The sequence below is a fragment of the Genypterus blacodes genome, unplaced genomic scaffold, assembly GCF_046128005.1.
Source record: "Genypterus blacodes isolate CSIRO-AG114 ecotype Tasmania unplaced genomic scaffold, CSIRO-AGI_Gbla_v1 ptg000026l_1, whole genome shotgun sequence".
Classification (NCBI taxonomy): domain Eukaryota; kingdom Metazoa; phylum Chordata; class Actinopteri; order Ophidiiformes; family Ophidiidae; genus Genypterus; species Genypterus blacodes.
Window position 1 is genome coordinate 1,473,739 of NW_027466839.1, and position 25,743 is coordinate 1,499,481.

A 25,743-nucleotide genomic window follows, 5' to 3' on the forward strand; every position below is an offset into this window, starting at 1 on the left:
CTTTGCTCGCCCCACCTGCTGCGTGAATCACCGATTACAGCAGAAATCGCAAACCGTCCTTATTTAAACAATTTCTTCACAATCGGAACAGAAAACTAGAGGCGGGTTGAATGCTGCATGTTTTCTACAAGCAGATAGGGAGAGAATGTTTCTGGTGCTCAGCTGCCACCTCATGCTCAAAGAACAAATTACAACAAAGAGATTTGACGGGCACAATTCATCCGAAAATATGTTTCACGCCATTTGTGACCCCCACCTGCACCATCAGAGGGCAAACGGATGAACAAATCTGCAATGTCACTGAGGGGGGAAAGAGATTTTGTGCCTGTCAGTGGGCACCAGGAGGAAACTCTGCTCCCGGGGTGTCATTCACACTTGATTTCCTCCACAGATGCTGAGGAAAAAACGCTCTAATGTGACAAGCGAAGCCGGATGCAGCAGCTTGAATAATGTACAAGCTCGCTGCAGAGGAATCTCCACCTTACTGAGGCAATTTCTATCAACGTGAGTCTAGAAATTCTGATTCTCCTTCAAATGTGAACAAATCTGCCAGAGTAAGAAGATTATCCTAACCTTGGCTCTTAAAATGAGCCTTTTTTGCAAGAATTCTCTAATTTCTCATGCAGAAGTTCCTTGTTTAGTATTTTTGAAGATTGCAGATGTTTCTCAATTGATTAAAAAGGATTTTCAGACACATTAAGAGACTTATTACACATTTCTGTAAGCATTTACAAGAGCAATATGTCTCCTTCGCCAATAATTAAAGGTCTGAAGAGATAACTAAACATAAAAACACCAAACAATCCCATGCTGTGTCTTAAAACAGATTTTTATTACAATACTCACTCATCTCTTCATATAATTCCAGTTCAAACTACTTTACACAGAGGAATATTAAACATTTATGCAGGTGACTCAGAGAATAACACTTTGTTATAAATAAACGGCAGCAGAGCTTTAAGCCGCCACTTTCAGGGCTTTTCACTGTACAAACATTTACATGTGTTTATGGTACATCATTTACAGGAGCTCAGTGACAGGAGAACGTGTCCATCATATATCCTGCAAACGGTCTCAATCTGAAATACAAATGTACCTGAAACATGGGAGGAAACACAGGAAACAGGAAATGGGATAAAACGACCATATAACTCTGTTCCCTGATTTCCATCTCCAGCTTCTTACAATCAACATATTTACTATAAAACATATGATGTTTACATGCACCATAGTCAATATATGTGTAAATGTTAACACACACACACACACGCACACACGCCATTCAAAGTGCACTCTCATATCCTCAGATAGTCAAACAGTGCAAAACTTGCGGAGCCAAACAGCTGAAACACTTAAACGCACACTGAACAGCATTTGCCTTCAACACGTAGATCTATAGAATGTAGAGGAATACTCATAAATAATAAATAAGATTAGCTTCATTGCTTAACAAAAGCTACATAAATAGGAAAACCTAAACGAATGGCTTAAGTTTAAAATACTGCAGTAGACCCAAGACCCTGCCTAAAAGAGATCAACCAATACATAATTAAATTAGAATTGTTAAACATTCTAATTTGCTACATTTACACTTACAGGCATTGATAGCCAATTCTGATCAGTTTGACTGTTTCTCCCTTTAAAATGATCCATAATGACTTCATTGACTTCACATATTTAAGGGGAGAAGAAGAATTGAGACCTTGTGCCCGGGTGGTGTAAATGTATCAATCCATGTTTAGTTAAATTAAGTCTTTAAAAACGTTAAAATAAGATAAAACACTTGACGAAACACTGAATTATTCTAAATTGATTCAATTGGTGAAAGACGATCCTAACTCTCTTCCCTCTCTCGTCTCTGCTTTTATTGCTTTGTGAGGTTTTTAAGGGCGATGCATGATGATGTAATCGACACCGTGATGATGTAACTAACGCGGTGATGTCACTAAGCTGCAAGCGCCCGACAGACCAACTGATTTTCATCTTTAGGGGCTTTACTTCAATTCAAGTTGGTTCACATGAGCGTCATTCAACCTCTACATGACGTCAGGTTTTGGTTTAAGCAGCAGAACGAAGGGTTGATTGATAAATTCTGAGCCTATGCCTGGATTTTGTGCAAATCGAGCAAACGTGCAGTGATCACAAACATTGTCGTGGCATTGATTGAAGTCGTTCTCACCTTTCACTGCAAATGACTTTAATAGAACTAAACTGAGCCCTCCAATCAGCTAAGCTCATAACTTATCAATCATATCTGGTCACATTAGTGTTACCACTTACAGGAAAAGCATTAGCAGCGCAGGTTACACACACCCCTCTGCAGTGTGAGACGCTCAGTAAACTTCACTTTTATCTCCTTTTAGTGAATCAAATCTGATTTGACATCACCCAAAATAAATCTGCGTCAATTTCCTTTTTTTTTTGGTGATGAGCAATCTGCTTAATTCATCTTGTTGGACTCTAAACTGGACGTTGTAATGGAGTCGAACAAGGGAACACTGAGCTGCAAATTTCATCTGCAGCTCTGAGTCCATTCATAATCAATAATTCAAACATTCCTGGGTCCATCATCTACAGTCCTGAAATATGTACGGCCCGCTCATTTACTGTGGTCCAATATGATGTAACCTCGAAATGGAATCTTTATCAGTGTCGGACAATTACGTAACTCAGCTAACGACACAAGTTTAGGAGAGGTCAACCCTGAACCACTGTGAAAAGTTTGCAAAGAAACCTTTTAACGGACTAAACGCTTTCAGATATGAGGAAAATATGAAGGATTGGACTTAAACTGTGGGCCTACTGAGGCTGATTTAGGAAGTAGACCTCCGCCTTAGTCTATATACTGGGACAGCCATCGGAAACCTTCGCCGTATCCTTGCTTTTTCAACACGCTGCACATGAAAACCTCCAGCGGCCGGGCGTTCAGCTCCTTCAGAGACACGTTACCCTGCGGGACAAGGAGGGAGACGGACACAATCGTCACTACGGAGACGTGACTCGTCTTTAATCCTATTGTTGACCTTTGCCCTTTGAGATGACTATCCCTCCGACCTCTGACCTGTAAGACCTGGTTCTTACCTTCCCTGTCACTTGTCCATCGAGAGCAAACGCGCCCCTCAGTCCACCTTCACTGACGGCTTCTGGTCGGTCGATCTTATTACCTAACACCAACACGGGCACGTTGACAATGGTCTCGTCTGACAGCAGAGCCTACAAACACACACACACATACACACTTATCAGAAATCTGCGTGAGGCTGAAATGTCTCACGGTGACGTCCGCCGAGCGTTCCTTACATCGAGTTCCGTCTTGGATTCCGTGAGTCTGTCGTGATCGGCGCAGTCGACCAGAAACACGACGCCGTTCACAGCCGGCAGGTAGTTCTTCCACACTCTTCTTGCTAGAAAACAGGAGGAAGAGTTTACAATCTCTTCTCTCTTAGGAGGTGGAATGAGCTCGGATGTCCGCCTCACCTTGTACGTGTCCTCCCAGATCAAAAGTAGTAAACGTCATCCCGGCAATAGTCAGCTCTTCAGAAGCTTTCAGGAAGATCAAAACAATCAGGCCTTCATGTTTACATATACAAGCTGTAGGATAAAAATTATGTCATTATTAGGCTCCTCACTGGGGTGCAGAGTGGGAACGTGCTGTCCCAGTCGGTCATCCTTCAGCATGTGCAGCAGAGTGGTTTTCCCGGCGTTATCCAGGCCCAGGAACACCAGCTTCCCTGTCTTTTTGTACAGACCTGGATGGAACGTTGCAGAAATGGATCAGAAATTACCCACAATCCTGTGCGTCCAGATCATCTATGACAGGTGTGTGCTTATAAACCTACTCACCTAGAAACTGTAAGACATTACTGAAGCCTCTGTAGATCCAGTCAAAGAAGAATGACATGTCGATATCTTTCCCTGAAAAAAGTCAATAGAGAAGTTATAGATAGATAGATAGATAGATAGGACGTTAATTGATCTCACGGATGAGAAATTCAGTCGTCACGGTAGCAAAGGTACAGAAGAAGAATTACAAAATAAATACACACAATAAACAATATACACAAATACATTATATGTATTCTACTAAGTATGAAGCTAGAAAAAGAAAAAATAGACTGTTATATTGTTATTATTATTCTATTTTTATTGTTGTATTATTATTGTATTGGTATAATTATTATTACTGTTGTACTATTGATGTTATTTTTATTTTTTATTGCACCGGTATAGATAGCGGTAACAGCCTGTTTTTACGCCACTTTTTAGAAAAGTAATTCAATAAAACAATTCACACTTACATAGCATTTGAAAGGAAATAAGTTTATAAACCTCTTAACACATTAAACCCACACTCGTAAAGTGTTCGTACTACAGCGCTTTACGTGTCATTAGATAACGCCGACTAGCTCATTGACGTTAGCATGCTAAGCAACCCGCTAGCACTCTCTGGTCTTATCTGCGTCAGTGTGACAACCGGCAGAGTAACTACGTCATTGTTCAGAGCTGTGGACAGAGTTATATGTTTCCGTGTTATTGTGTTAAAAGTAGTTTTTATCTTTAGTCATCTTACCGTACTGACTAGCAGCACTCGCAGCTAACCCTGGTAGCTTATTTGGTATCCTTGGAGACAGTCAATGGGGTCTTCTTCTTCGTTAACAATTCGGCGCTAAAGGAAGTAGTTTGTTGCAACAGCGCCCTCCTCTACTTGGTGGTGGTGGTGGTGCATAGCCGGTTAGATGCACATGAAGTGGCCAAAAGTATGTGGACACATATATATAGACAGGTATTTAAGATTAAAACAAATGTGTGATGCGTGATAATAAAGTCAATACAACACTTTGAGACTTTGTGTGGTTTATTGTAGAGTTTTAAATCACACAATCCAACATCATACATGCTAAAAAAGCATAGAAGTTCTTTATTTTGGAACGTGCTTCAATCACACAATGAAACGTTTAGACAACCAAAAAGTAGTTTGATGCAACTTAAGATGTCAAGTGAAGTACAAGTGCAGCTCCGACGTGTTGCATTTAGGTTCCTTCTCCAGGATTCTTCTACTTCTTACTTCTCGTAGAAGAACCATTTGTCGACTAAAACAAAAAAATAATCAAGCATTGTTCACCATCATTAAGTCTCTACTGACATTTTAAGTGATTATAATTTGGTGTTAAGTAAGTTTTTATTTACAGAGTAGCAACTGTAAAACACATTTACACACCTGAACTTGGAATGGGATCTTCTGCTCCCAAAGCACATGTCTGCAAAAGTGTAAGAGTGTAAACACATCTGAGGTTACGAGGAACACATGTGAGGTAAAATTTAATTAAATTGCATCATTCCATCAAGTTTATCACCTGCATCGCTATCAAACAGGGAATGATTCAGACAACTAAAGAAGAACTTACAGAGTTAACCTCAGCCTCTGCATCACCACTGGAGCAGCAAAATGGGCTACTGGACACACTGGTGTTCATACTGATGTAAAAAAGAGAATTTTCACATGTTAACTATTAACACATAAGCTCTTTTTTCTGCTTGAAAACTTCACCTGGCATTTAAAGGTTTTCTGGTCTACAATACTGCAAAATATACCATTTACCTGACAGAATAGTGAATATAAAGTGTTTACCAGTTTAACTCGCCAGCATTGGTTTGTTTAGAGATCAGCGCCTTCCAAAACTCATGAGTGCTTTTCACAGTTTGGACTGCGAAATCCTGCAAAATGTGATTTTTTATTACCAATAAAACAATAACATTCTCATGTATCATGTTTTTATAACCTTAAAAATACAACAGGTCATATTTAGTCTTAATAAGATGCTGTGTCAGTTTTAATGTGTTATGAGTTTGTGTGTATCAAAATTGTCACTGTACATAAGATTGTTAAGTAATGCATCAAATCAGATGTAAAGTTTTACCCTGTCTTTGAACTCTCCGTTGAATCCAAACTGATTCTCAGGCTTCCCATCTGGCACTTTGTACCTTTTGAACCAATCAAACGTCGCCTCCAGGTATCCGGGCTTAAGTCGTCTTATATCATCAATATCTGCATAAAAAAGCAGTAAAAGAGAACGGAAGAGAAAGAGTCTAAATCATTGATTGATAAGTTCTGAGTCTAACACGTAAAGATGTAAGCAATGTGTTGACTGAAGAGTTAATGAGCCTCACACGTGCTGAAGGGAGCAAGGGTCATGTCGTTTTCTGGTAGAGTTTGGAATCATTTTGAGTTATGCTCAGGCACTTCCCTCAGTAATTTTACAAGTTCCACAGGTAACAGTGGTTCTGTTCTTTGTCTGCTGCCATCCAGAACATCCAGTGCAGACTTTTACCTCCCAAACCAGACAAAGGCTTAGGTGGTTTGGCTGAGATTCAGACAACCTATTATGTGAAACTGTGATTTTGTTAGTAGAGGTGTTAAGAAATAAATAACTGCAACACCTTTAAGTTGCAGTTATTGCAGCCGTGGGCTCATAACTTATCAGTCAAGCCGTGTATAGCATATGTGTAGTATTTTACTCATACTGTTAAATTCACTGGCTTCAGGATCTTCAGTATTGATGACGATGACCTTCCAATCTGTTTCACCTTCATCGATCAAAGCCAGAGTTCCTAAAACCTTGACTTTGATGATATCTCCTTGGCAGCAAACCTGAGAGTCACAAATGACACCTTTAGAAAAAGATGCACATAGATGAATTCATAATATCTGACTCCAACATGTCCACGTGCTCCACCTTGTAGCTGTACCTTACTTCCTATGTCACATATATCAATGGGATCGTTGTCTCCACAGCATCCTGTGTCGCTGTCTTTGTGGTTGGGGTCTTCCCATGTCTGAGGAAAGGGAAGACACGTGACTTGATGGGTTGGATTCATGGCCTCTGTACTAGTTTTTAGGGATATAGTTTGTAAAGCTCTTGCCTGTGGAATAGCTCCATAGTTCCATATGTATCCTTTATGAGGAAACACATTGGAGACATAACGCAGATTCCCCTTTTTCTCATCTTGTTTCAGTGGATTCAGAGGATCTTTGGTGGCAATCTGACAAACACGTGAATAATGGAGACACATCAGAAAACACAACAATCCTTTGTGGCATATTTGACAGTATTTTTCAGGATTTAATGCTTTGTTATATGATTTTGCAACCATAATATAGATTGGACTATAGTATATAGTACCTTGTCAATTCTGACATTTATGTTTATTTACATCGCTTTACATGACATCATAACATACAAAGTGTGTCCAGGCAAAAGTAAGGATATGGACAAGTCTGAACATTATCTAGTTACTCCTTATATTAATCATATCTGATGTTACTTATACTTATTACTACTATAATTGGAGAGAGCTTGTGTGTGCATTCGGCATACGGTGGTTTTCATTTTAATTACATAAATAAGTAGCAGTTTTTTATTTGCACTACCAATTAAAGTGGTGAGAATTTGGAGAATGTCATGAATGATGTCACAGTTGTTAATGACATCATGTATGATGTCACATTTGTTAATGATCTTCCTTTATGGACGAGGTGTGTCCATTTCAGGTTGAACAGGTTCTCTTCATATATATCAAGTATAAAAGGAGGAACATTAATTCGCAAATCTGTATGTATATTTATGTATTTACCTCAATTTTTGCATTTGTCCATCTGGGAATCTCCACAACAGCATGGAAAATATTCTGAAACATCAGACACAGGTTTGTTACTTAAAGTAGAATGATTTCACATGAAACTTTTTGACCTTTCTCACACGGATGGTTTAAGTTGTCCTTGCATTAAAAGTGCAATTGACAGCATTAATTATGTCTCTGCTTAGTTTAGGTGAGACATTAAACCAAAAATGGACAATACTCATTAATAAGTCATTAGTTACACCTGTGCCTGACTTAAAAACAGTAAGTATGAACTGAAGTTTTGGGATAGAAACAGTTTCACAATCTAGCAGTGATTATTATAAACAATATTACATCTCCAATTTGGATGCTATTATTTTCTATTTAGAATACACAACCTGCTTCTGAATATCTGTAATATAATGTATGTATATGTCACACTGGTACTCACCTCTGCTTCACTGGCGTAGATCGGTATGTCATGGAATGGAGAGATGTATTTGCCCTCAGAGTTTTCTGAGAAAAGGAGTAATGTATCTTACAATCTAGTCCAAGTTGCGCCAAGTGAATTGTCCTATCGTAAACTGTAAAATCCCTTCACAAAGCTTTATGCCAAGCTGCAAATACAGCATTTACAGTTGTTTCACGCCCCACAAGAAACACAAACACAAGTTGATAGAAGGAGGTGTGCTTACTGAAGAACACCCTGTATTCCTGGGTGTTGGGCCTCCCTCGCTCCTCAGTGGTAAAGCTCATGTCTGGTGTTGGATCGCAGCTCTGCCACTAAGGTTTGAGCTCTTGATTCTAGACTAAGAAGCTCCTGAATGAGAGACAGACACAAGCATGCGCAAGACTTAGGCCACACACACACACACACACACACACACACACACACAGGCTGAGTGATCTGAGGGCAGCCTGTGTTGTTACTACAGGGAGTGGGGGCCAGGTGACAGAGCCCTGCAGACCTCTATGACCTCCTTTATGTTGAGTGAACTCTTAATCACCCAAAACTGAAAATTAGTGCAGAAAGTAAACAAACCTCTGAAGAACTGGGGAATTCCTCAAATCCTTCCAGCCTCCTGCAGCTGCCATATGCATGCAGCACACCATATGTGCAATAACTGCCTTCTATGCGTGATGAGTGATTTATTTTCCATTTCCCAACATGTAAGCTGTGGGGCTTCTGATCCTTTTTCAGACCAAAACAGATGGATGTGGCTTGGGTTAACTCTAAACCAATTAGCAGACAGGATTAAAGGAGCTGTGCCCCCCCACACCCTTCATGCCTTCAGTCTCTCCCTGTACGATTTGATAACATGGATCTATTTTTAGAACTTTGTGTGTGAAAACAAAATCCATGGCAGAAATAGGTGTCATTTTAACTTGTCATGGTATTCTTTAATGAAGAATGAGGAACACAATTTGGTTTTCAGGTTTCCCCTCTGTGTCTTTGTACCTTTTGAACCAATACAAATGTTCTTACATACACCAAAACAAGGCTCACTACTGGGTTGATACATAACTGTTGTATTAAATATATGAACCACTCCAGCTCAGTAGTAAATGCGTGTAACTGAAATAGACTTGCGTGACTCCTTAGTACGTCATCATGTGCCGAGCAGATGCATTGAAATATTTACCTGACATGTAATGAACGACATAAGCCGGTGAAGTTACCAGTGCATAACCTTTTAATTGAAAAAGAAACCCATCCACGCTATCAAAGTAATAAATAGGTTATTGCAAATGTCCATACTGAGACGGAAAGCATGTAACTGGACTGTGTTCATGTCCGAAAGTGCATCAAATCCTCATTCGCACCGCCTTTACACACATCCTCTTTGTTACTTGTACAGCGGTGTGATATTTGAAGGTATCGTTGGTTGTCAGGCACGAGAAAAAGTGTCCCACTGAAAGAATGAAAGGCACACAGCATGCAGGCTTTGGTGTGGGGAAATGTCAAACCTGGTTTTAGGCTTCTGTTGTGGACAAAAGGTCAAATTTGTGGGGGGACTGAACAGCAGATTGAGTGTTTGCAGTCAAAGGGTTTGACTTCACGTTGAGCCACTTCAGTGCTGGCATGGCAGACAGCTTCTCTACTGGAATTTCTGTGGGGCGAAATATAACTTGTTAGCAGAGAATATACTGTATAATAATCCCTTTGATTCACCTACAAGAGGATATATTATTACCTGTGATGTCGTTACTCTCTAGGTTAATCCTCTCCATGGTAGTTATGTCAGTAAGGATTAGAGGGAAGGCGGAGAATTTATTATTAGCCAGATCGATGCTGGTCAGATGCTCCATTTCTCCCACAGCATCAGGCAGTTTGGTGAGAACATTTCCCTGGAGGTGGAGCTCTGAAAGATAGGAGTAAATAGAGAGGTTGTGTGTTGTTCCATCACAGTATGAAGACATTCTGTCCATATTTACGAAGCGAACACCATGAGACAAAGAGCACACACAACATGGGAAATCATTTGGAATGGTCTGAGTCCATTATTACATTAAAACATGACGTGAAAGTTCTTTATATGTGTGTTTATTCTCTCTACCTCTGAGCTGAGTGAAGGTTGAAAATAACTTGCTGGATACGGCCTTCATCTCATTGTCAGCCAGGTTGACGACACGGATATTTTCTGCCACACTCCTCAGGACTTTGAACACACCGTCTGGGAAAGACACTAACTTGCAGTTTGATAGATCTAAAGAAAGGAGTAGAGAAATGTTGACATTTTTCATTTGACAAAGGCTTCTGCGTTTAGAGCCTCAGAAGCAATGATTTGAAGTATTTTACGTTTGTGTCGCCATCTAGCGGTGGAGTCTGAAAATGCTGCTGTGAGGAAATCTTACCCAGATAATCTTTCCCTTCTTCCACTGTTTCATTGATCCTTCGGGCCACATTTGCCACAGCCTCGGCCATTTTCCTCTAATTGTTCCTGTGGGAGGTCATGCAACATTACACTTAGACATATTTTTACCCAAGACATATGTCATCCAAATGATCATTACTGCTGATCCACTCAAAATGGATGGATGATGAAGCTTCATAGGGTTAAAACAACTGAATTAATATGACATTAGTGCTGCATTGACCTGGAATACAGAGCCTGATTAATTTAGAATATATGACCGATAATATAATTATTGCATATTAAATACCTTGTTGCAGCTGTATTGCAATTTTACTATTTCTGATTTTATTCCATCTCTTAGGCAACAGAACACAAAGACAGCTTGTGTAATTACGTATGCCAATCATCTGGCAAACAATAGAAGAAAGTATTCTGTTTTTACTTCTCTCTGTTGGTATCTTTTTGTACTGTTTGTATTCTTCAGTTATACCATTCGTTACTAATTTATTAGATACACCAGTAAACTCCAATGCATAGATTCATTTTTGACACTTTCAGATTCATGTCCATAAATCTGCATTACTATATTGCATTACACTGATTACATTAGAGTTGTAATGAACCTTACATGTTACTTAGATGGACTCAAATAGACTAGACTCACGACTCGCATTTTCTTCTATTAAACATCCAAATTCAAACCTAAAAGAAAATGTAAGCCTCCTACACTACGGTACTCATACAGATACATTGTTAAAGTGCTATTTAACCATTATTTCATTCATGTTCTATGAAAACTCTGATGAGAAGCAACTTACCTAGACTGTTGCTAATAATACAGAACCGGTGTAACAGCGTAACTACTGACTGTGCTAAGTGGTGACGGTGGCGTGAAAGTATGTAGTTGTGGAGACGATAGTCGTTTCTTGTTGTCGCTTGTGACTGTCCGATTATTATGTTCCATTAAAGAAAATATTGTGAATGTATTGTTACATTTATTTGTCTTTTTATTTCAGTGGCCAATCTTAATTTTCACAAATGTAAATTTGATCAATCTTGTTAGTCTTTTATTTTCCATTGTCTCGATATCTTGTCCTTTTTTCATTTTATTGCTCATCAAATCAATAAATCAACCCGCAAATCCTCTTTGTAAGTCTTTGTTTTCTGTTTGAATTTAATCTTGCATTACAGCCTTCAAGTTTATTTAATGTCCAATGTCTACAGTTAGCGCGGTCACTCGCTGCTGTGTTACACCTGGCAGCTGCCGGCGTTAGCTAGCGACAGCAGCAGCTGAACCACGTTGAGATTTGGTGAGTATGTATTTTTAGCAAAGCAGAAACCAAATCGCTGGTATAGTAAAACACGTAACACCACGAAACAGAACCAAACAAATGTCCATTTAAATCATAACATTTATAAAACGCGTTGTTTTCTAGCACGCGTAAAAAAAATTGCGGAAAGGGAATTGTTTTGGCACTTAGTTCACGAGACTCAATTCTGCGCTTCAAATGTGCAGACAGTGTAGTTTTTAAAAGTTGTATGTATATTTGCCAAGTAAGTTTGAGTGAAGTGTTTTTTTCACAACATAATCATTTAATGTTTCATAATTACGCTTTTGTGACTCATATTTATGCTGTAGTTCCTCGCTATTATGTATAATTAAGCAGAAAACTCCACTTTTTTGCCTGAGAGACATGATGTCACCTACCTTCCACTCCTCTTCTCCTTCTGACCGCTGCTGCAGTCATGGCAAATTCTTTTTTTAGTCAATGTATTTTCAAAGGATAATGAATACAATGAAAGCTCTGTCTGTGGAAGAATAGCACTTAAGCAGAGTTGTCACTTTATAGCATTTTCTAGATATTCCTGCCCTTTACAGTGCTCTGTCAATTCTAATGACCAAGAGAGGACAAAAAGAGGTGAGGTGAGGTCACCCAAAACCTAGAACAGTCCACCGTTCTATGTGTGTGACTGTGAGTGTATGTTGATTCTTTTGTGCTAGGGAAAGTTGCAGCTTGGCCTATTGTGGATTGTCCACAATATCATAAAAATCATCCAAATCATACCCAACATGTACATAAATACCATTTTTTAATATTTACAATAAATATACATTCATGTACAGATATACAAATGCATGTAAAAATAGTGCTGCAATAATAAACATCATTGCCATTTCAGGTTTACTATTTTACACACATGAAAATAAATGGGATTAAAACTTCTGGCAAGTTTGTGTTTCTTCTCTTGAATGAACAAAACATCTGCTTTCAAACCAGAGCTCAGGCCACCCAATTATAAGTTTTTCTCTGCACATAGATTAGCTTCAATCTCGGAGTGCACAGCGATAAATATCAAAGAGCTTTTTTTCCATCAAGTGTCTTCTTCTGTTTTGCTGCTATAGATACAGCGTATTGTGTTGCAGGGTCATTATGTCCGTCACTGGCAGCCACACTCGTCTACGATCATGTCTTCGTGGTGGCGTAGGATCATTTCTCCGTTCTCGTAGTACAGCATGCTTAACGGGCTCATTTTGGTTGGAGCACAGCAGGGCGATGCCACTCTGTCAGGATGGTAATGTCTCAGTAAACTCTGGAGTGGGAAGACACAAAGTAAATGAGTTATTTAGGTGTAAAGTGACACAGATATCTCAATTATATAGATAGTCTAATAGTATTGTGACATTGTTGTGTTGTGTAACAGGTGAAAACGTTTAAGTTATAACATGTGGATTTACAAAGTTTGATTGATAAATTCTGAGCCTACAGGAAGAGCAAACTCAAAGGTATTTCTTTCTCAGCAAAGTCTACTTCCCACTTTTGCCAGTGATGCTTGAGGGACTTAATTCCAATTTGTTTAGTCCTTCTGGTGTTCCAAATCCGGCTTCAAACCATAATGGTGGATCGGAACTAGTTTATCCAGCAGTTGTTTACCTCTGGATTGATTGCTGAGCTAAAACCCAAACAATACTACAACCTTTGCTGACTTCCCTCTGCTCAGAAGATATCAATTAACGTTCTACAGCATGGAAATTTTGTTCACTTATCTCTCTCTTAATTGCACAGTAATTAAACAAAGGTGATTGTTGTTGTGGCATCTTGTAGAGCCAACGTTGTGAAAGGGCACAGGCACAGTGACACCCCGTGAAGCAAATTCCTAGATATTGACATTCTAAGAAGCAGAGTTTGACATGTAAATATGGCAGATGACTTACCTGCATGTATGCGTGGTTTGTTGGATTCAGGTCCTCTCCAAGAGGACCAGGACAAGAACCTTCACAGCGATAGGCATTATATCGCTTTGGGAAAACAATCCAGGATCCCCAGCCGATTTGGTGAAAGTCCACATGCAGGTCAACTCTCCGACATAAAGATTTTTCTTTCCCTTTTCTGGACACTTGCAGGCTTTTCACTGTTTGCTCTTTGTGTCCTCGCTTGCTCCTGCGTCTCTTTTCCCAGCGGGTCATTTTAACTTCAGCGGGGGACAAGAACTTGGATTGCTCAGCTGTATGAAGCAAGCTGGCTTTGACCTTTGAGCCTGCGTCGGCCCCAGTGTGTGAGAAGACAACCAGCAAGGCTCGGTCAGTCATGTCCTGCTCTCGTCTCAGGCTCGCCACGGGGGCGTGATGATCAGGAAGCGACGGTTCGATCTTCATCTTTTCCATTTTCCATTTTCTCGACACTCGCTTGTGCCGAGCTCTCACCGACTTCTTCCCTTTCAGCCAGCTTAACAGAGAGTTTGTCACGTTGAACACTTTCCAGTTTTGCGATGACGTCACCATGGAGGATTCATTGAGCTGCCCAAACAGCTGCTGTTTCTGGCAGCTCTTGTGCATTTGGCACGCTTGGCCATGCTGGTGATAGACCTCCACGCTGATGTTGGAAGCTTTCATTGTCCGAGGGGGCTTGATCCTCAACTCCGCTGCCTGAATGTCTTTGTCACCCAGCAAGGCATTAAGGTTGAAGGTCGCAATCCAACGCTTCTGTCTGAATGTCAAACCTAATGAAGTGAATAAGCAGAGAAAGATTAGCACCATGTAAACAAACATCAGGATTGGGTAATTCTGCTATTAGGCATCAAGTGAGATCATGAACTTTTAACATAAACATCTTCTACATTTCCCAGTTTCATTTGTATGTCAGCATAACATATTCTGTATGTACTTATCCCAACACTTTCCTCAGCTCTAATGTAAACATTACATCCATGATTAATACTACAACCCCTGCTGACTACCTTATGTATTAGACTTGGAGCTCATGCATCAACTTAAATCTATTTCTGCCTCTGAAAATAGGTGACTGGGTATTGTAATGAAACTAAAAACATCCATACATGGAAATGCAATTTCCTGTAGATGCGGTTATTAATGTGCACATTCCCTTTTTTTAATCTCCATTCTCTGTAGAGATATAAAAATCATAGCATTGTTTGAAATGCGCAGTGTAAATCAAATGTGTCTAATTGAAATGCGAGGCGCTTCAATTTTATAAGTTTAAGCATTTTTAGATTCAGGCATGCGATTGCTTTTGAAAATGTGGCTTTGACAGTTAAGTGTTGATTAATGCACCATTACTTATTAAATAAAATATATAACATGCTTTTTTATTGTCATCTAAAACCTAGAAAGCAGAATGTTTGCATTGTTTAAAGACTATTATTTCATTGTTTTTCCTTTGTTTTGTAAAGAGCGACCCTAAAGAAATTCATTATTAAACCATTAATCAGTACAATTAATGTTTGAGATTTGTGCTGAACACAGCTCCATTCAGGCTTTAACTCCAGAATAGAGCAGTCACATGGTCACCTTAGAGGCTCACTGGGCTGGGACCCTCATCTGTAAATGAAGGCCTTTGTGATTCAATGAGCAGGTGTGGTTGCAAATCAATCTTCAAAGATTAAAGCATCTTTCACAGTTTCACATCTGCATTGTCCAGTGCATTGGCCCCCACGTGAGCCTGTTGATCAATGGTGCGAGCATCTACTGAGGCTGAATTAGAGCTGGAAGGGTCGTTATTAATCCACTCAAACCACACACCGCAGGCCGAAACCCATCATTTAACACATCCCTGGCTCTCCGCGGCTTCTGCATATCCTCACTCAAACAAATAGGTAAGAACTCTGACACCTAGCAGCCATGTGAAATTACATCCAACAGCGGGGAAGGTTCGTCCCCGTCGGTTGCTTGTGCGACCATTAAATCCCCGAGCTCTAATCTAATCAAGCCGAGTGTGAAAAGGACTAAAGGGAAGTTGTTGATTTGACTTAACAAGAGATTTGTATAGGGGGATGTCTGGCAAGGTATCTAATCAACATCACCTATTTAAGAAAAAAGAGGTTTGCTTTGAGAATTAGGACAGAAAACCGGCCTTTTCACACGCTGATCCCTGCATGGTTATTCACCCCCAAAGGGATGTGGATTCGACCCCTCTGAGGTCGTCTGGCACGCAGCTTTGACAGGACTTTGCGCAAAAACCTTAACAATTCAGACGCTGGAACGGATCCGCAGCCTCGATTGTTAAACATATGACGTGTTTATTTATACTATTCTTCCCTTTGTGTTACCATGTCTGTTGATTAATCCAATTAGAAACTCCATACTTACTTTTAGCCATCACACTCTTGACTGTATCCGCTTGCTTTGCAGCCGCCGCCGGCTCCGTCGCATCCGCACGCCGGGAGAAGTTAGTCCGAAAGTTCCGGTAGAGGTGGACCATGTAGGTGGGCAGGTGATATCCGCTCGGTCGATCGATAACGGAGAACCGGTGCAGCGATCGCGTGTAACCTCCATCTGCGGCTTGATGTTGCGCCTGAACCACCAGTATGAGCAGAGATGCGCGCAGCGCCACAGCCACAGATCCCACTGAGTGCATGATTCAGCCGCGTAATGACAAATTTCACTCCGGGGAGATTAGGGGCGTCTTATATACCCTCACCCACCCCCTTACATGTTTAACAAGTACCCGAGAACATTAAAGGAAATTGACATGCGTCCTCAAGACTTGCTGCATGACAGCTCATCATCCATTCAGGTGCTAATGAGGCGCCTGCTTGCGTGTTTACTGGGAGCGTCACTTCTTGTTTGTGCCATGTTCTCTGGGCTTCTGCTGCATCCTTGGGACTAATTGTTTCAGCTATTTGTCTTACACTAATTGTTAGGTTTTCCCCAGTAGTGTAATGCAGCCCATTGAAGTCCAAATGTACTGTAGGCAGCAGGGTCTCAACATGTATAAGAAGCAGATGTCGAAAGTAACTAAGTTTATTTCTAGCTACTTTTGTGTTCCAGAATAAGACATAATCTCACATGGGATTGATAAAATGTTGCTGTTGTCACGCAAAAGGCTGTATAGGCATTGATTAGCTTTTAAGCTTAAGAGGAGAGTTTTATTAATCAAATGAAGATGAGACAAATGCAGCTAAAGGCACTTGTATGTGTGCAATGTTCTGTGGGCTCTGCAATTCTTATACTACCTGACTTGTAGTATTTCCAAATGTCGAAATGTGGACAATAGTGATTCAGCATCAGCAGAGGTGAAAAGTAACTTACTCCATTTACATTTACTGTGTTTAACAATTTGACCTTTCCAGATACTCTTTGCGAGAGAACATGCCTGAGCAAGTACTTTAACACTATAAATTCAAGTTAAGACTTTAAAAACAGGTTTATAAAATATTGTTGCTGCATAAAAACACTTGTTTGAGCTCAAAGCTTATGACCAAGAACATCTGCAGCATCACATTAGAGGTCTGATAAATCGACAAACATAACGTATGCAAAAAAACTGCATTGGTAGAAAATGTTAAAGTTTAGTCATTATTATTAAATGGTTTCTTCTTCATGATCTTTGAATGTGAATATTTTCATTTTTTATGTATTTTGAAAATGCTCTTGTGTGACCTAAGGGTTTGGGTGCCAAATGACCTTTCCCAGCAACATCACATGGGTATTGCAATCAAGGGAATTCATCATTACACATACACAACACGTGTGCCATGACAGAATGAAATAGGAAAGCATATTATTATCATTTATTATATGTAACCTCTAAAACTACAATCAAACCCTTCAATCCCTCTTCCTTTATGAGCCCATGCTTTTGTTTCAGAATATTTATTATTTGATTAATTCTAGTAGAGATGCAACCATTTTACAAAAATATGTGATGATATTTTAGATTCTAAGAGTTTTGTTTAGTTTGTTTTCATAGACAGTCCAGTATCAACAAGTATACATTTGAGTGACCTTGCAGTACCTTCTGTTGATCTTAGATCTCCAATAAACTGACACAATAACCATACTTTTGTCTGTTACTCTCATTGACTTCGCGATAAAATAAAATAATTTCATTTTTTTGCGTTATTTAGACAATTAATGTTCCAGTGATTTGATTCCAGAGTGATGTGCAGAGGAGCCATTCGGTGCGCGAGCCGTGCGGAGTGCGCATGCGCCGTCCGTCTTTTATTCACGCAGCCAAATCTTTTCCTCGTAAATTTCCCGAGAAAGGACGAAAAAACTCAATGGAAGCGTGTTTATGAGAGTAAACACAAAGCGGCGCAGCTCAGCTTCACACTCCCCGCCGGGCAGAAACGACACTTAAAGCATGTTTTCCTGAGGACACACGGTTTTTCACCTTTCGTGGGCTGAAATGGTGAGTAGTTTTACACTTCACGCGCCTGATGCGCGAGCCAAATCACGCCAGAAAAGTTAAAAAACGGTTCGAAACTGAGAAACTCAATGATTGTGTGCAGGTTGGATCCGTTACATTCGCGAATTATGTGCAGGAAAGCGCTTCAACAAGAACAATGACGAGTGTTTTCGTAGTGTGTGTGTGTATGTGTGTGCGCGTGTGTATGTGTGTGTGTTGGGGCATACATGTGCTTGGCACCCCCACTTTTCGTGCCTGAGCTGCTGTGTGTTCGTGGGCAGTGATCTGGTCACAGACGAAGATAATGATGAATAAAACAATGTCGAAACTATTAATTATGAGGTTTTCACGCAGCAATGGACAAACAAGACCAAGAAGGCTCGTCAAATATTGATTTACACTTTTATATTTGTTAATTTCGCCATCTACATAGCGTCAAAACTAGTGGATGGCATTTAGCAGGGCCGACCCTAATGCTGTGAGGGCTCAAGTGTGGGGACAGATTTTGAAATGGCCCCCCTTGTGTGTGAATTCCTGAGAATCTGCCTGTGTTATGATTGGCAATCTCACACAAAACTCCTAAAAACGTACATAAATAGATTCTTTTATTAATGAGAATGTATTTAGACATCATACTTCAATCAAACGGGACTATGAATACACAATTACTCTGTGTCATGCACTTTTAATACATATTTATTCGGCCAAAAATGTACTTCTGACATAGATTATGTTGCCATATACAACCAGTGTAGCATATGTTGTATATCCAGAAATATGCTTTGAAAGAATGTAATTTTCACATTTAATACATATTTTTGTCAATTTTGAAGCAAGTGTATTTCTAAATCTGCTTAAAATTAAGGTTTCCCAGAACGAAATCCATTGAGTTTGAACTTTTCTGGAATCTGTTTTTCTACGTTTTCATCATTGACTTTAGTAATGCACAGTTTGAAATGTCAGTCAGGAATGTTATACCACACACGTAATGCCTCTGATGTATTGTAGAGCCTCTGTTGTGTGTAGTTTATCCCATCCAGCTGGGCTAATAAGTCTTCATTCGCCACATTACTTTTCCTTTTATGTCCTGAGTGAGACAGAAACTGGTTCTTAACAGCTGACAGCACAGATTGAAGCATGAACACTGCAATTAATCAAGAGTGAGAGCTCGCAACTCCTCAGTGAATGCCAACTGGATCATTAGTGATTAACATATTTATTCTCGGTTTATCTTGATAAGAGGCACACACTAGTGACAACACTCACTTCCCCGTGGCTTAAGCTAAACTGGTGATCATTCCTAAAGACTTGTCTCTTGTCTCAATGTATTTGTGGGTAGTGTGGACATAGAATGGGGCTTTGATAAACTCACTTACTCAGAACCAAGTGTGGGCTTGCTCCTTGTTTTGGCACATCCTAGGTTCCCCAAACACCCAGGGGTGCTAAGAGGTGAATGAGGAATTGTTGAAGTTCTCATGCTGACTGTAGAAGTGTGGTTCATTTTCAATTGTGTGAAATGTTTAATGAAAACCTGTTTGGAATAGTAATATTAAGCAATGGACAGCAATACTCCACTTATTTCTTAGTGCTGTACACACGCCCAAGTGCAGTGAATCATTTTTACCACAAGGTGTCATATCTGATCACTGGACTGAACATGCTTTTTGGAAACCTACTTATTTAATATCATTTTCATAGAGAAGGAGTGTATTTAATGTAAGTAACTGGGTATGTTGTGGTAATCTTATTGTTCTTTAAATCATAGAAATATGATTTTATTGTACTCACGTCTATACAGAAATGATACAACACTGGCAACAAGCATTTAACTTCAAAAGTGTTGTGCATGTACTTTTGACACAAGACAATATTATTGATTATGGAAATTTACAACCAATCTGCCACATTAGATTTGAGTTTTAATGCCTTTTTATGCCTGGGTATGAGCCTGAAAACTAACTCGGAGTGGTAAAAATCATCCTCATACTTTGTATTACACTCTGGGTGTGTTGCGATATAACAGAGAGAGGATAGAGACGTGTTGAAGCATTTGCAGTTATCAAAGCGATGGATGTGGTTTATTGATTGGTCTAGAACTGGAGAGGGTTGCGCAAGTACCTGTAAATGAAAGTAAACTACATATTTGATAAGCAATAGGAAGTGGAACAGATGCTCTAAAAAAGTAGTAATGTGGTTTCCTACATGGTTTCTTAAAGTCCATTTCAGCTTCAGGTTTATTTGCTATATGTGGGTTAAACTTCTTCCTGTTTTGATTTTGCCAATGCCGCCCCCAAAACATTCTGACCAATGAGCAGAGCGAGAGTTGTCTCATGACCTTTGGTGATATATTTTGATTGGCTTGGATTTTTGTCTGGAAATGCCCTGAATCATGCTTCATTCATGTTGCAGGCTTTCCGGCTTAGCATGCTTCCACATTTACGTTGTTGCAGAGAAAAGCGATCAAAGCCCTGCCCTGCTGCAGGAAGGAAGTAACAGGTGTGGCAGTACGATATTTTACGCTCATATCTTCGAAACTACTCACCACGTCAAGATGCTTCATTTGTTCAATATCCTGCGATAGACTTGATTACACAAACTCTGGCAACACAATATTCTCTCAGGCAGCCTCGCACAGATAAGCTAATGATGTGCTCAGATGTTCACTGGATCCTGTCCAACATGGCCAACAACTCGATGAAAATAGATTCATAACGTATCGAGTAATCCTGCTGATAAACAGACGGGCGGACAAAGAAACGGGGGCTAATCTAGACCTCTCTTTGACACCTTGGAGGTAATAATACAGCAACACAACTACGCAGCACACAATAGGAGATTAATAAAGGAATACAATTGGGTTCCGGTTCAAAGTTGTAGTTTTGTGTCACGTTGGAATCGCAAGAAACATAAATTGCAGCCTGTGAAGCTTTTAGGTGTATATGGCTGATAATGTTGTCTTGGTGATATGTGGGTCAGGTTGAGTTAATCTTCACTCTTCACTGCTGGCTTCCTCAACAACCTCTGCAGCTGAACCTCGAGCTTAAATCTCCCTATTTGCCCAGCTGTAAGTCTGTTTGCCTTTAACATGGCACGTGTTAACTACTAATGAATGGAGTAATTAGAGCATCCTAGTGAATTAGGCTTACATGATGTCACCTGTGTGCAGTTGCTGGCCTCTTACTGATTGTAGGGCTTTAGACGGTTGTAAAACGGTCTGGCATGTGTGGGAGGCATTTTGTTGCCAGGACCCTGTGATAGTGATTGGATACAGTGCACTAGACGGTGAGTAAGCCTCTGTAGGTCCGCCTCCACATCCTCTTTACACATCCCCACACACTCACACACACACACACACACTCGGAGGCATGCACAAGCAACCTCACACCTCATGCACGCGAAAGAAAAAAACACTCACACACGATTCTGCTAAAAAAAAACAGCAAAATCTGAGACACAGAGCCGTGTCGCCCCCCCATCTGTTATCCCGTCCTTTCCTCCTCTTCCTGCTGAGTTATCTGCACGCCTGCAATCTGTCCTCACTGAAGGGTGCTTTCATTGACAAGAGCCACGCTTTATAAGGACGCGTCAATGATGCAAGACCGCCGCCCGCAGTAGTGGGATCAGTCGGCAGAGACGGATCAGAAGAGCAAGCCGGGAGGATGTCTGAGTGAGAGCGGTGCTGCTGCTGCTGCTGCTGCTGCTGCCGCTGCTGGGGAGAGCTGTCATTTTGGTGCCATTTGTTTTGAACCGGCTGTTTGATTTTTCTCTCTCGAGCCTCTCTTGGATGGTGGACAGAGGAGCTGAAAGTCAGGTATTGTTGTGATACTTTGCGCTGTTTACAGGCTGACATGCGCTGCAGACGTCTTGGTGCATATTATCAGTATCTCTCTAAGGATTCTAAAGGAAATGGCACACATTGTTGTCTAAACAGCAGTTTAGACGCCGGGAATGATATTTCTGGATACTACAGACTTGAAACGGACACTTCAACTATGTCTCTCAATGTGTGAGAGCATACAAAAGCTGCTTTTAGCTCCTTTCTGTGTTCACAGATTACATTCTTTATGACTGGTAATGTGTATGCTCTTCTGAAGTGTTTGTAAGCTCTTATTCCAGCTCCTTAGTAACATATTCAATTCCAACTTGATAAATGAAGCTTCTAAATCAGGAGAGACTAACACTCAATTAGTCCCCAGTCCAAGTCAAGCTTCTTCACGTGTCAACAGATCAGAATAAACGTGTCTTTGGCGCGCATCTCCAAGGCTGTGACAAATAAAAAATACTGTCAGTTGACCTCAGAGAGATGACAGAATGCTGCGGTCAGGTGCTGTGTTCTAGAAGAAAAAAAAAAAGGAAGCCACATTACTTCAGACTGAAATCACAGGGGATAAAATTGCCGTCCCGAAATGAAATAAATTACAGGCAGGGTTTTAAAAATAGTTTTGCACACCCTTTTTTAGTCGCTCATCGCCGAGCCAGGATGAAAGCAAGAGTGAAAGGTTCTGGTGTCATTTTCAACGCAGCGCTGTAGTTGCTTCTTCCACCTTCATGCAGTCCAAACAATATTTTCATAAACTTTGGTATTTAGTCTGTAAAGTCTGTGTTGCAGTGAAAAGGCTGTTTTTTTTGGTAGTTTGATCCGATTTGGAAATTGCATCCTTGAACAATGCATAGCCCGGCTTCCTGTTGCCTCAATCACTTTTCTGGCTGTTGGATGTCGTAGGGTTGGACAAAAAACGTACATCAGAAGTCCGCACGAACGTACAATACGCTCCTCGCAAACCGTTGAGGTTAAACAAAAAAGATCTCGGCAGAGGAAGCACTGAGCTCATTTCCGCGCTGCACTGATATGTCAGCTCAGGAACCCGCGATGTCCTGTGGAATCACACTTGCACACAACCCTTAACCTCATTGGTGAAACATACTGTAGGAGCAGCTGCAGGGAGGAAGCTTCAGAGAGTACAACGAAGCGTTTCCTGTCAAGGTGTGTGTACACTTCCTCTGCCTGGGGGGTGTGACTGGTTGTATTCAATGGTTTGTTGGACTAGTATCCTGTGATGAAAGCGACACTGAAGGATATTGTGTCATTTATTATAGACGTAACGATGACTAAATGACTCCTTAACGTCAACACTCATTCATTAGCTTTGGTTTGAGTAAAGTTAGAACCCGAAGTTCCTCGCACAACCCACCGTATTTTGTAACACACTTTGACAAAGGTGTAATAAGCACAAGTGTAATCTTTGGAAACTAAATATGAAGTGTTGGTGTGAAACTCTTTCAATGACCAGAATTCTTTTCTGAGATGAGCACTGGCATCAAATCCATTTCTGGATTCTGATTTCTTAGTGATTCAAGCCAGAAAGCACATCATTCTTCTCAGTCTCGGCTCTCTTATCCTCCTGAAGAGATACCCATCTCTCGTGGACCCTTGCATCTCTCGTGAATGAAGAGCGCTCGGCTCTGCATCCTTCCTCAGCCCACTAACAGATGCATCCTGCAGCTGCACACTCCTTCCTGTCTGCATTTAGACCCTTTTGTCTGAAGACGCTGCTATTGCAAAGTTGGGACACCGGCTGAATTTAAATGGGGAAGCCCTGAATGGAGCAATGCTGACAGACTAGCAGGAGGTTCCAGTTTCCATGGTCATACTCTGAGTGTGCCATCAGTGCATTATGTTGTGCTCGCTCGCTGTGGCCTAAATATTTATTAGTTTGGCTGGTAAGAGATCTGGAACAACGCAGGTCACACCATCATGATGTCAAGCTTTTGATTCAGCTGTTTATATTTCTGCGTTTGTTAATGTTTGCTCCATGTTGACGGAGGAAATGCGAGTTTGTCTCTGTGTTTTATTGGCCTCATGAGCAGTGCTCAGGTTGACATGTGGAATAAACAGCCTCTCTGATGAGTTGCCTTGATTGGGTCTCCAGGAGGATGTTTATGACTGAGTGGCTATTTCTACTCAGGCCTCCGCCCCAGCTGCCCGCCCGCTCCACCGGGCCTGCCCACGCTGGAATCATCAGAAGAGTGTGGCTGACGATGACATTGGCAGGGAGCGTGAAAGTGTGTTTTGAGGGCACAAGCTGTGTTGTATGACAGTGTTGGATTTCAGGACGTACAGTTAAAAGTGATCAATAGATAACCTACACTTGAGATGAAAGGAGCTTTTGGACCTTCAGTTTGGAAATAAATGCGTGAGTTGCTTGCTTGCTTTCCCACTGCATTTTAGGTCCAGTGAAGATGATCAAAGAGTGACACTTATATTGTCACACTCACAGCCACATCCGTTAGTCAATTAGATTATTGTGATCTTCATTTTTCGTCATCTTGTGTTCTATTTTCTATTTGAAGTCTTTTTCATCTCTGCTTTCCATTTTGAGTAATTCGTACTTGTAACAAACGTTGGTAGCTCTTTTGAAATACTTGCTCACTTGAAGTTGATGACTCAGTGTTTTTTTCAATCTCGTCAGTCCACACTTAAATGCAGATTTCCGTTTTCGTCAAAGGTCTCGGAACCTCGCTGTTGTTGCTTTGCTGTATATGAAAACAAGCTAAATGCAAATACGCTTAAGTGGTGATCCATCATCAAGAGGGCGGGGGATGAATCACCTGACAGTGACCGCCCTGGAGTAGGAGCTAAAACGGTTCCACAGCTATAGTTGCGGTGCTAAAATTTCCTGTTTCCCTGGTGTGAGAGGAGGGAAGGTTTCCTGAGTTTCCGAAAAAAAGTTCATGCGGTGGTCGCAGTAAGGTTTCGGAAATGCGAGGATAATGGGAGAATCTATTGTGAGAGTGTTTTACAGCGTTCAACTAAGCCACAGTCACACAGCCTATATTCTCATGCATGTCTGTGGTGGTGGCAAAACGAAACCTACTGATTAAATGCCGTGCCATGTAAATGCTCTATACTGTGTTAGATGCATATAAGCTCTGTTTTCAGTGCCAGGAACTTGTCAAGCGGAAAAGGGTTTTGTCTGAGAACTTGTTTTTGTTTCACAACTGAAGTCTACACAGTTTGGGACCATTTGCAACAGTTTGTAGCGGATCAATACAATAAGCAGCGAATTTGCACTTTGCCTTGCACTTCATCCTGAGCAGTATTTTAAAGCGTCCTCGCCCCAAGAGGACCCCATCTTATTGTAGCCAGAATGACAAAATACATCAGGAGGATCATTGTCAGACTGTTGTCTTTTGCATCACATTGACAATAATAACGATGGACCTATACAACATTGTATATCCAGTTTTTGATGATAAACCTTGCAGTGTAATTTTGTTGTAAGTTGTCCAGCTGTGAGCTTGTGAGAATGAAGTCAATTTTGCTGCTAACAGTTATAAAGCAGAGCTCACTTTTACTTGTAATGAAGCATTTTTTGAACGTGGCATTACTTTTATTTAGGTAGATGTTTTCAGCCTCTTTGCATCTTGCAGTATGTGCTATCCAAAACAAACTTTCCGAGTGTTTTCTTATACTTGTTACGGTATAGCACAAGAGCCAATTGTATTGCCTTTGTGTGCAGCCTGTCCCTGTGAAAGCAGCTGAACTTAAAGCCATCTGGCAGCCAGATGTACCGCTACTTCCCTTCGTCCTCTCCGTGGAGACTTTTATGTGAATCTAC

The 25,743-nt window shown here is 40.7% G+C and overlaps 5 protein-coding genes across 6 annotated transcripts in view; 1 reads left to right on the forward strand and 4 right to left on the reverse strand.

The window, feature by feature from the left end:
• Nucleotides 1-816: 816 nt before the first annotated feature.
• Nucleotides 817-4,646, reverse strand: sar1aa (secretion associated, Ras related GTPase 1Aa). The gene is made up of 7 exons (XM_076143511.1): nt 4,571-4,646; nt 3,844-3,915; nt 3,630-3,749; nt 3,478-3,543; nt 3,301-3,404; nt 3,082-3,213; nt 817-2,950 (listed from the first exon to the last, which is right to left on the reverse strand). The coding sequence occupies exons 2-7, from the start codon at nt 3,899-3,901 to the stop codon at nt 2,834-2,836; spliced, it is 597 nt and encodes a 198-aa protein (XP_075999626.1). The 5' UTR covers nt 3,902-3,915; nt 4,571-4,646; the 3' UTR covers nt 817-2,833.
• Nucleotides 4,647-5,061: 415 nt separating this feature from the next.
• Nucleotides 5,062-8,376, reverse strand: ppa1a (inorganic pyrophosphatase 1a). Its single transcript, XM_076143624.1, has 11 exons — nt 8,316-8,376; nt 8,072-8,136; nt 7,633-7,686; nt 6,922-7,041; nt 6,748-6,834; nt 6,523-6,649; nt 5,919-6,046; nt 5,630-5,715; nt 5,406-5,475; nt 5,219-5,258; nt 5,062-5,090 (listed from the first exon to the last, which is right to left on the reverse strand). The coding sequence occupies exons 1-11, from the start codon at nt 8,374-8,376 to the stop codon at nt 5,062-5,064; spliced, it is 867 nt and encodes a 288-aa protein (XP_075999739.1).
• A 920-nt stretch (nt 8,377-9,296) lies between these two features.
• On the reverse strand, nt 9,297-11,907 carry lrrc20 (leucine rich repeat containing 20). Its single transcript, XM_076143608.1, has 5 exons — nt 11,297-11,907; nt 10,477-10,562; nt 10,179-10,328; nt 9,816-9,983; nt 9,297-9,731 (listed from the first exon to the last, which is right to left on the reverse strand). Exons 2-5 carry the CDS (start codon nt 10,544-10,546, stop codon nt 9,595-9,597), a joined length of 525 nt encoding a protein of 174 aa, XP_075999723.1. The 5' UTR covers nt 10,547-10,562; nt 11,297-11,907; the 3' UTR covers nt 9,297-9,594.
• Nucleotides 11,908-12,602: 695 nt separating this feature from the next.
• On the reverse strand, nt 12,603-16,351 carry ndr2 (nodal-related 2). Its single transcript, XM_076143614.1, has 3 exons — nt 16,084-16,351; nt 13,693-14,477; nt 12,603-13,070 (listed from the first exon to the last, which is right to left on the reverse strand). Exons 1-3 carry the CDS (start codon nt 16,349-16,351, stop codon nt 12,918-12,920), a joined length of 1,206 nt encoding a protein of 401 aa, XP_075999729.1. The 3' UTR covers nt 12,603-12,917.
• Nucleotides 16,352-18,046: 1,695 nt separating this feature from the next.
• The window catches only part of pald1a (phosphatase domain containing paladin 1a), a 48,423-nt gene continuing 40,726 nt past the window's right edge, over nt 18,047-25,743 (forward strand). Inside the window, exon 1 of one of the 2 annotated variants that reach the window (XM_076143635.1) lies at nt 18,047-18,127. The gene's annotated coding sequence lies outside the window, so the exon portion shown is untranslated. Of the gene's footprint in view, nt 18,128-21,132; nt 21,936-25,743 lie in introns of those variants that run through there. The other variant, XM_076143634.1, reaches the window with a different exon arrangement.

Excerpts from the sequence above, each read along its gene's own strand:
- sar1aa (XM_076143511.1), bottom strand. The coding sequence starts at position 3,901 with ATGTCATTCTTCTTTGACTGGATCTACAGAGGCTTCAGTAATGTCTTA. Across the intron at positions 3,214-3,300 it reads AATCCAAGACGGAACTCGAT|GCTCTGCTGTCAGACGAGAC; the intron begins GTAAGGAACGCT and ends GTGTGTTTGTAG. Across the intron at positions 2,951-3,081 it reads ATGGACAAGTGACAGGGAAG|GGTAACGTGTCTCTGAAGGA; the intron begins GTAAGAACCAGG and ends CTTGTCCCGCAG.
- ppa1a (XM_076143624.1), bottom strand. The coding sequence starts at position 8,376 with ATGAGCTTTACCACTGAGGAGCGAGGGAGGCCCAACACCCAGGAATAC. Across the intron at positions 8,137-8,315 it reads GGAATACAGGGTGTTCTTCA|AAAACTCTGAGGGCAAATAC; the intron begins GTAAGCACACCT and ends TCCTTTTCTCAG. Across the intron at positions 6,835-6,921 it reads ACTATGGAGCTATTCCACAG|ACATGGGAAGACCCCAACCA; the intron begins GCAAGAGCTTTA and ends CCCTTTCCTCAG.
- lrrc20 (XM_076143608.1), bottom strand. The coding sequence starts at position 10,546 with ATGGCCGAGGCTGTGGCAAATGTGGCCCGAAGGATCAATGAAACAGTG. Across the intron at positions 10,329-10,476 it reads AGAAGGGAAAGATTATCTGG|ATCTATCAAACTGCAAGTTA; the intron begins GTAAGATTTCCT and ends TCCTTTCTTTAG. Across the intron at positions 9,732-9,815 it reads AGAGAGTAACGACATCACAG|AAATTCCAGTAGAGAAGCTG; the intron begins GTAATAATATAT and ends TTCGCCCCACAG.
- ndr2 (XM_076143614.1), bottom strand. The coding sequence starts at position 16,351 with ATGCACTCAGTGGGATCTGTGGCTGTGGCGCTGCGCGCATCTCTGCTC. Across the intron at positions 14,478-16,083 it reads CAAGAGTGTGATGGCTAAAA|GTTTGACATTCAGACAGAAG; the intron begins GTAAGTATGGAG and ends TCACTTCATTAG. Across the intron at positions 13,071-13,692 it reads CAAACCACGCATACATGCAG|AGTTTACTGAGACATTACCA; the intron begins GTAAGTCATCTG and ends TTCCCACTCCAG.